The sequence below is a fragment of the Carcharodon carcharias genome, chromosome 16 (genome assembly GCF_017639515.1).
Source record: "Carcharodon carcharias isolate sCarCar2 chromosome 16, sCarCar2.pri, whole genome shotgun sequence".
Classification (NCBI taxonomy): Eukaryota; Metazoa; Chordata; class Chondrichthyes; order Lamniformes; family Lamnidae; genus Carcharodon; species Carcharodon carcharias.
In genome coordinates, this window is record NC_054482.1 from 30,585,765 (window position 1) to 30,595,360 (window position 9,596).

Sequence of the window (9,596 nt, forward strand, 5' to 3'; positions counted from 1 at the left end):
AGACTGTGCCCGCGCGTGCATATGTGTGTGTGAGAGAGACTGTGCCCGCACGTGCATATGTGTGTGTGAGAGAGACTGTGCCTGCTCGTGCCTATGTGTGCGTGAGAGCGACTGTGCCTGCGCGTGCGTATGTGTGTGTGAGAGACTGTGCCTGCACATGCATATGTGTGTGTGAGAGAGACTGTGCCTGCGCGTGCATAATTGTGTCTGAGAGAGACTGTGTCTGCGCATGCATAATTGTGTGAGAGAGTGACTGTGCCAGCGCGTGCATGTGTGTGTGAGAGAGACTGTGCCTGCATGTGCGTGTGTGAGAGAGACTGTGCCTGTGCTTGTGTGTGTGAGAGAGACTGTGCCTGTGCTTGTGTGTGTGAGAGAGACTGTGCCTGTGCTTGTGTGTGTGAGAGAGACTGTGCCTGTGCTTGTGTGTGTGAGAGAGACTATGCCTGTGCGTGTGTGTGTGAGAGAGACTTGCCTGTGCTTGCATATGTGTGTGTGAGAGAGACTGTGCCTGTGCGTGAATATGTATGTGTGAGAGAGACTGTGCCTGTGCATGCATGTGTGTGTGAAAGAGACTGTGCCTGCGAGTGCGTGTGTGAGAGAGACTGTAGCTGCGCGTGAATATGTGTGTGTGAGAGAGACAGTGCCTGCGCGTGCATGGTTGTGTGTGTGAGAGAGACTATGCCTGCGCGCGTGTGTGTGAGAGAGACTTGCCTGTGCGTGCATATGTGTGTGTGAGAGAGACTTGCCTGTGCGTGCATATGTGTGTGTGAGAGAGACTGTGCCTGCGTGTGCATATGTGTGTGTGAGAGAGACTGTGCCTGCGGGTGCATATGTGTGTGTGCGAGAGACTGTGCCTGCGCGTGCGTTTGTGTGTGAGAGTGTCTGTGCCTGTGCTTGTGTCTGTGAGAGAGACTGTGGCTGTGCCTGCGTGTGTGAGAGAGACTGTGCCTGTGCTTGTGTGTGTGAGTGAGACTGTGGCTGCGCATGCATGTGTGAGTGAGACTGTGACTGCGTGTGTAAGTGAGAGAGGCTATGCCTGCGCGTGTGTGTGTGAGAGAGACTGTGCCTGCGGGTGTGTGTTCGAGAGAGACTGTGCCTGCGGGTTTGTGTGTGAGAGAGACTGTGCCTGCGCATGCATATGTTTGTGTGAGAGAGACTGTGCCTGCTCGTGCCTATGTGTGCGTGAGAGCGACTGTGCCTGCGCGTGCATAATTGTGTCTGAGAGAGACTGTGTCTGCGCATGCATAATTGTGTGAGAGAGAGACTGTGCCTGCGCGTTCGTGTGTGTGTGAGAGAAACTGTGCCTGTGCGTACATGTGTGAGCAAGGGAGACTGTGCCTGCATGTGCGTGTGTGTGCAAGAGATTTGCCTGCGCGTGTGCAAGAGAGACTGTGCCGGCGCGTGCGTGTGTGTGATAGACTGTGCCTGCGCGTGCTTGTGTGTGTGAGAGAGACTGTGCCTGCACATGCATATGTGTGTGTGAGAGAGACTGTGCCTCCACGTGCATGTGTGTGTGAGAGAGACTGTGCCTGCAGGTGCATATGTGAGAGAGACTGTGCCTGCGCATGCGGGTGTGTGTGTGAGAGAGACTGTGCCTGCGCGTGCACATGTGAGAGAGACTGTGCCTGCGCGTGCGTGTGTGTGTGTGTGAGAGAGACTGTGCCTGCGCATGCATGTGTGAGAGAGACTGTGCCTGCGCGTGCATGTGTGAGAGAGACTGTGCCTGCACGTGCATATGTGTGTGTGAGAGACTGTGCCTGCGCGTGCGTGTGTGAGAGAGACTGTGCCTGCACGTGCGTGTGTGAGTGAGACTGTGACTGCACGTGCATGTGTGAGAGAGACAGTGCCTGCACGTGCGTGTGTGAGAGAGACTGTGCCTGCGCATGCGTATGTGTGTTTGAGAGAGACTGTGCCTGCGCATGCGTATGTGTGTGTGAGAGAGACAGAGACTGTGCCTGCGCTTGCATATGTGTGTGTGAGAGAGACTGTGCCTGCGCGTGCATATGTCTGTGTGAGAGAGACTGTGCCTGCGCGTGCATGTGTGAGAGAGACTGTGCCTGCGCGTGCGTGTGTGTGTGTGTGTGTGTGTGAGAGAGACTGTGCCTGCGCGTGCGTGTGTGTGTGTGTGAGAGAGACTGTGCCTGCACGTGCGTGTGTGAGTGAGACTGTGCCTGCACGTGCGTGTGTGAGAGAGACTGTGCCTACATTTGCGTGTGTGTGTGACAGAGACTGTGCCTGCACGTGCGTGTGTGAGAGAGACTGTGCCTGTGCATGCGGGTGTGTGTGTGTGAGAGAGACTGTGCCTGCGCGTGCATGTGAGGGAGAGACTGTGCCTGCGCGTGCGTGTGTGTGTGTGTGTGAGAGAGACTGTGCCTGCGCGTGCATATGTCTGTGTGAGAGAGACTGTGCCTGCGCGTGCATGTGTGAGAGAGACTGTGTCTGCGCGTGCGTGTGTGTGTGTGTGTGTGTGTGAGAGAGACTGTGCCTGCGCGTGCGTGTGTGTGTGTGTGTGAGAGAGACTGTGCCTGCACGTGCGTGTGTGAGTGAGACTGTGCCTGCACGTGCGTGTGTGAGAGAGACTGTGCCTACATTTGCGTGTGTGTGTGACAGAGACTGTGCCTGCACGTGCGTGTGTGAGAGAGACTGTGCCTGTGCATGCGGGTGTGTGTGTGTGAGAGAGACTGTGCCTGCGCGTGCATGTGAGGGAGAGACTGTGCCTGCGCGTGCGTGTGTGTGTGTGTGTGAGAGAGACTGTGCCTGCGGGTGCATGTGTGAGAGAAACTGTGCCTGCGCGTGCATGTGTGTGAGAGACTGTGCCTGCACGTGCATATGTGTGTGTGAGAGACTGTGCCTGCGCGTGCGTGTGTGTGATAGACTGTGCCTGCGCGTGCTTGTGTGTGAGAGAGACTGTGCCTGCGCATGCATATGTGTGTGTGAGAGAGACTGTGCCTGCGCGTGCGTGTGTGTGTGAGAGAGACTGTGCCTGCGCATGCATATGTGTGTGTGAGCAAGACTGTGCCTGCGCGTGCGTGTGTGTCTGTGTGAGAGACTGTGCGTGCATGTGTGTGTGAGAGAGAATGTGCCTGCCCATGCGTGTGTGAGAGAGACTGTGCCTGCGCGTGCGTGTGTGAGAGAGACTGTGCCTGCGCGTGCGTGTGTGAGAGAGACTGTGCCTGCACGTGCGTGTGTGAGTAAGACTGTGCCTGCACGTGCGTGTGTGAGAGAGACTGTGCCTGCACTTGCGTGTGTGAGAGAGACTGTGCCTGCACGTGAGTGTGTGTGTGAGAGAGACAGAGACTGTGCCTGCACGTGCGTGTGTGAGAGAGACTGTTCCTGCGCGCACATATGTGTGTGTGAGAGACTGTGCCTGCGCACGCGTATGTGTGTGTGAGAGAGACTGTGCCTGCGCATGCGTATGTGTGTGTGAGAGAGACAGAGACTGTCCCTGCGCGTGCATATGTGTGTGTGAGAGAGACTGTGCCTGCGCGTGCATATGTGTGTGTAAGAGAGACTGTGCCTGCGCGTGCATATGTGTGTGTGAGAGAAACTGTGCCTGCGCATGCATGTGTGTGTGAGAGAGACTGTGCCTGCGCATGCATATGTGTGTGAGCGAGACTGTGCCTGCGCGTGCCCATGCGTGTGTGAGAGAGACTGTGCCTGCACGTGTGTGTGTGAGAGAGACTGTGCCTGCACGTGCATGTGTGTGTGAGAGAGACTGTGCCTGCGGGTGCATGTGTGAGAGAGACTGTGCCTGCGCGTGCAGGTGTGTGTGTGAGAGAGACTGTGCCTGCGGGTGCATGTGTGTGTGTGTGAGAGAGACTGTGCCTTCGCGTGCGTGTGTGTGTGTGTGAGAGAGACTGTGCCTGCGCGTGCATGTGTGAGAGAGACTGTGCCTGCGCGTGCGTGTGTGTGTGTGTGTGAGAGAGACTGTGCCTGCGCATGCGTGTGTGTGTGTGAGAGAGAGACTGTGCCTGCGCGTGCGTGTGTGTGTGTGTGAGAGAGACTGTGCTTGCGCGTGCATGTGTGAGAGAGACTGTGCCTGCGCGTGCGTGTGTGTGTGTGTGTGTGAGAGAGACTGTGCCTGCGCATGCATGTGTGTGTGTGAGAGAGAGACTGTGCCTGCTCGTGCATGTGTGAGAGAGACTGTGCCTGCGCGTGCCTGCTTGTGCATGTGTGAGAGAGACTGTGCCTGCGCGTGCATGTGTGAGAGAGACTGTGCCTGCGCGTGCATGTGTGTGTATGAGAGACTGTTCCTGCGTGTGCGGGTGTGTGTTTGTGAGAGAGACTGTGCCTGCGCGTGCATGTGTGTGTGTATGAGAGACTGTTCCTGCGTGTGCGGGTGTGTGTTTGTGAGAGAGACTGTGCCTGCTCGTGCATGTGTGTGTGTATGAGAGACTGTGCCTGCGTGTGCGGGTGTGTGTGTATGAGAGACTGTTCCTGCGTGTGCAGGTGTGTGTGTATGAGAGACTGTTCCTGCGTGTGCGTGTGTGTGTTTGTGAGAGACTCTGCCTGCGTGTGTGTGTTTGTGAGGAGACTGTGACTGCGCGTGCGTGTGTGTGTTTGTGAGAGAGACTGTTCCTGCGTGTGCGTGTGTGTGTGTGAGAGAGACTGTGCCTGCGCGTGCGGGTGTGTGTGTGAGAGAGAGACTGTGCCTGCGTGTGCGGGTGTGTGTGTGAGAGAGAGACTGTGCCTGCGTGTGCGGGTGTGTGTGTGTGAGAGAGACTGTGCCTGCGTGTGCGGGTGTGTGTGTGAGAGAGACTGTGCCTGCGTGTGCGGGTGTGTGTGTGAGAGAGACTGTGCCTGCGTGTGCGGGTGTGTGTGTATGAGAGAGACTGTTCCTGCGTGTGCGGGTGTGTGTGTGTGAGAGAGACTGTTCCTGCGTGTGCGGGTGTGTGTGTGTGAGAGAGACTGTTCCTGCGTGTGCGGGTGTGTGTGTGTGAGAGAGACTGTTCCTGCGTGTGCGGGTGTGTGTGTGTGAGAGAGACTGTTCCTGCGTGTGCGGGTGTGTGTGTGTGAGAGAGACTGTTCCTGCGTGTGCGGGTGTGTGTGTGTGAGAGAGACTGTTCCTGCGTGTGCGGATGTGTGTGTGTGAGAGAGACTGTTCCTGCGTGTGCGGGTGTGTGTGTATGAGAGAGACTGTGCCTGCGTGTGCGGGTGTGTGTGTGTGAGAGAGACTGTTCCTGCGTGTGCGGGTGTGTGTGTGTGAGAGACTGTTCCTGCGCGTGTGTGTGTGTGTGTATGAGAGACTGTGCCTGCGTGTGCGGGTGTGTGTGTGTGAGAGAGACTGTTCCTGCGCGTGCGTGTGTGTGTGTATGAGAGACTGTGCCTGCGTGTGCGGGTGTGTGTGTGTGAGAGAGACTGTTCCTGCGTGTGCGGGTGTGTGTGTGTGAGAGAGACTGTTCCTGCGTGTGCGGGTGTGTGTGTGTGAGAGAGACTGTGCCTGCGTGTGCGGGTGTGTGTGTGTGAGAGAGACTGTGTGGGGAGAAATCTGCACTGAGCAGCCGGGCGCATGCCTGACTCACTCAAGCGTAAAATGATGTGTCATGTTGTAGGGCGAGAATCCTGATGTCATCACGCAGTCGTGCGATATTTCAGTCAACAGGCGCACACAGGAGTCAGCAGTGCTCCATCCGACAACTAATAGGTCTATTAAGGCCATTAAAGTTCTAATTGAATGAACGTTTTCAATGTCTGTCTAACCTTAAAGTTGGCGGGCAGGTGAAAAGGCCAAGGAAACTACATCCACGGGCGGGTGAAGTTTCAAGAGCAATTAAAAATTGAATTAAAATGTTTAAAATTAATTTATTACAAGTCCCTGCTCATGTGACAGAGTGACTGAAACCACCGCATGAAGCATTTTGGAGTGTTTGCCTATATTTTGAGAACACAAGGCACTGGACTAACCTCCTGTCCCCTCTCACCAAACCTAGAGATTACCCTGAGGTCTTCCCCACTTGCTGTTCTGATAGGATTCTGCAATGATGGAAAATGAGACCCACTGCGCAGGGTTACAGTGCAAGGGCAATTTGCATAGATTAGGCTTGTATTCCCGTGAATAAAGTGCTTGAAATGTTTAAGATAATTAAAGGAGTTGATAGGATAGAGCGAGAAACGATTTCCTCTGGTATATGATTAAAGTGACTGAGATATTTCAGAGCATGAGCTTATGTTACAAAGCACTGAGCAGCCAGTGTTTATGTTTCTAGAACTGTGACTGATTCCAGAAGTTCTAGAACATCATTCTATGTTGCCGAACATTCTACAAAGGAACAGGAGGGGGCCATTCAGCCCATCAAAGCCTGAACCAGCATACAATTAGATCATGGCTGATCTGAATCTTGATTTCACGTACCCACCTTGCTAGTGGTTTTAGCCTGAATGCCATTGCCTGAAAACATAGTCCATGGACTTTTCTTTTGAGATTGGCGATCGGTGGCAAGAGATGCAGGCTGGTCTGGTCAGCCACTGTAACTTCAACAGATCAATGAAATTTCTGCAGAAATTACAGAGGAATTCCCAGGAAAATTCCCAAGGGTGGCCTTTTCCACCTTCCGGGCAGCCTGTGTGAGCCCCAGTGAGTGACATCGCATCAGTTGTCAATCCAGTGATATGCTGCTGACAATGTGAGGAGTAAAGGCTGTGGACTGTCAGAATCACTGGCTGCTACTAACAACTGCACTTTTCTGTGACCCTATAAAGTGATACACTTCGGAGAGAATGATTAACATGGGCTTAGGCAAATGGACCTAGGTCTCGCTCCTTTGACCACCCTGACATTCATAAGAAAATAAGGAGCAGGAGCAAGAGTCGGCCTTACAATCCTTCAAGCCTGCTCCCCCACTCAATATAATCATGGCTGATCTTCCACCTTGATTCCCTCTTCCCTTACCATCTCTGTATCCCTCAAATCCCTGAGCATCAAAAAATCTATCGATCTCTTATATTGATTGAGCATCCACGTTCTTTGGGGTAGAGAATTCCAAAGGTTCATGACCCTGTCCTGAATGGCCTCCTCCAGTTCCAACTTTTGAACGGCCGACCCCTTAATCTGAGACTGTGCCCCCTTGTTCTAGACTGCCCGACCAGGGGAAACATTCTCGCAACATCTGTCCTGTCAGGCCCCTTCAACATTACATATTTCAATTAGATTCCCTCTCATTCGTCTAAACTCCTGTCGCATTATGTTACAACAAAAATGAAATTATTGACTGATTGTTGCAATCGATCTCTATTAGTTTACCTGAGATGAGGAAAGCTGTCAGTGATGGGGCACTTTGGGAACCATGGGATGAAAAGCACTTGCTCCTCCCCAGCACTGGCCACATGTCATATCCCAAGTCATTCATGTACTGTATCCCCGAAAGTAGCCTGAGAGAAGCCTGGCTAGTTTGCAATTGAACGAATCAACACCGACTGCTTTGACATCTCTCTCAGGAGCCTGTTTCACAGACTGACCAACTCACTCAGGAATTACACTTGTTGCTGTCACTCTTTGTTAAAGGGGTTGAATGAAATGGAGCTTTCCTGCATCTTCTCCAGGTTTGCAAAGCTGCTCCTGCGACTCCCAGCCCTCCGTTCGATCGGACTCAAGTGTCTCGAGCACCTGTTCTTCTTCAAGCTGATTGGTGACACCCCCATTGACACCTTCCTCATGGAGATGCTGGAGGCCCCACACCAAATGACATGATGCGATTCTCCACACTGCCTCCTTTCTTAAATGTCAAATCTGTAAATATTTTCGCTAATGGTGTGAATAGAATTGATATAATGTCATCCGTCTAACTTGTAAAACAACACATATTTTGTATCTTGAACAAGCACAGAACAGCAATTATTTGTTAGTTTGTACAGGGAATTTAAAAAAAAATCGCTTATCGGGAGAATTTTAGATTAAAATTCTATTCATTGAAGAATAAATCAGGTTTATAAATTGCGATCCAGGACCTCTCTCACACAGCCATTCTCACAATCGTTCACTTGCCCTCAGTCAACCTTTGCCCTGGCGTTTTTGAACAGGGACAGTTATCTGAATAAGTGCATCTATACGGAGCCTGTACCCGCTCAGTGGGCACATCAGGGAACTGGAAATCAGAGGGATCGTGCTGCAGTGATTCCCTCCCTTACGCTCCTAGCGGGCAAGCACACATTCAGAGTATGGACCCTTGTGAGCCAGTCCTCCTGTATGAAGCCTGTTTTAAAGAGACAAAACCCTCCCAATTGCCCCCGTCAAATCTTAAAATGGCCTTCAGGCATGAGCTGTGGTGAAGTTTTCAAAAAGCAGAACCTAAATCACGCAGGTCTGACTGTGTGTATCCCAGCTGACACTGTGACAATTCCTTTCTCTCCCTGGTGAATGATGTTCCCGATTTCAGGCTTGAGGATCAAGATTTAGACTTTCCTTCAAATTTTACATTTTAATATTGAAGTAGATGCAATCCTCAGTCCGAGTGATTCTTCAGCTTTGCCCTGGGTTTGGAGAATCCAGCCAACGGTCAGACAGTAACAGTACAGCACAGGCCGTCACAGGTTGAATGAAGGGGGATGTTGGATGTGGTGTTTTCACACAGCGGGTTATTAAAGCATGGAGCTGGTGAGGCAGGGTCTTATTTCATAGGGAGTTGGAGAAGGAATTGAAGAGCAGGAATATAAAGGCAGATGGGTTCAGGATAAGAGAATGGGATTGGGATTGACAGCACAAGTTGAAGAGCTAACACCAGCACAGCACGATGAGCAGATCGGCCTCCCATAGCCCATTTTTATTCATTTTCAGGATATGGACATTGCCGGCCTTCATTGCCCATCCCTAGTTGCCGCCCTGACACGATGGCAATACAACTGAGTGGCTTGCTAGACCGCTCCAGAGGGCAATTAAGAGTCAACCACATTGCTGTGGGTCCAGAGACACATATAGCCCAGTCTAGATAAGGACAGCAGATTTCCTTTCCTAAAGGACATTAGTGAACCACTTGTATTTTTATGTCAATCCTAAGGTTCTTGGTCACTTTTACTGGTGCCAGCTTTTATTAATTCCACATTTTCTTTTTGAACTGAATTCAGATTCTCAAGATGCCATGGTGGGATTTAAACTCACCTTCTCCAGATTATTGACGTATTTCCCATTGTTCGTAAATAGAGGAAATAGAGGTGTAAAAGTCAATGCTAAGCTGTCTGAAATGCACTAAAAAGCCGAATTGTAGCTTCAAATTGTTTGGACTGATATTTTAAATTGCACTCTCTCAAAGGTCATATGTTTGTGCAACTCATAGGTCGTTTTTTTTTCAATTTTCCAGTCTTATTTCTTACTTATCCATCTTAGGCCCACACTCGGCACCACTGACTAAAGTTTACTGGCTCCCCACTCACTCTATTGGCTCCAACACCCATTTCTGCAGATCCAGTTGTAACCTCCTTCCATCTAATATCTCCGCTAGCACCCCTCTGCCCTTCCAGCGGCACACTGCCTTCATTCTCTCCTCATCCCCCAGTCGGTGGCCAAGCCCTTAGCCATCTGTCCCTGCCACCTGTGTCACCACAATCGAGAACTCTCTCCCCAACCCTCACCGTCTTGCCTCATTCCTCACCCTCTTCAGAAACTT

General features: G+C 51.7%; 1 protein-coding gene across 5 annotated transcripts in view; it reads left to right on the forward strand.

Moving 5' to 3' along the window:
- LOC121289081 (retinoic acid receptor RXR-gamma-A-like) overlaps positions 1–9,204 on the forward strand; it is a 356,162-nt gene extending 346,958 nt beyond the window's left edge. For all 5 annotated transcript variants that reach the window (XM_041208080.1, XM_041208078.1, XM_041208076.1 and 2 more), the window contains one exon: positions 7,540–9,204. In XM_041208080.1, the coding sequence (XP_041064014.1) occupies positions 7,540–7,687 (148 nt within the window). In that variant the 3' untranslated portion in view covers positions 7,688–9,204. The remainder of the gene's footprint in view (positions 1–7,539) is intronic.
- The last annotated feature ends 392 nt before the right edge of the window (positions 9,205–9,596 follow it).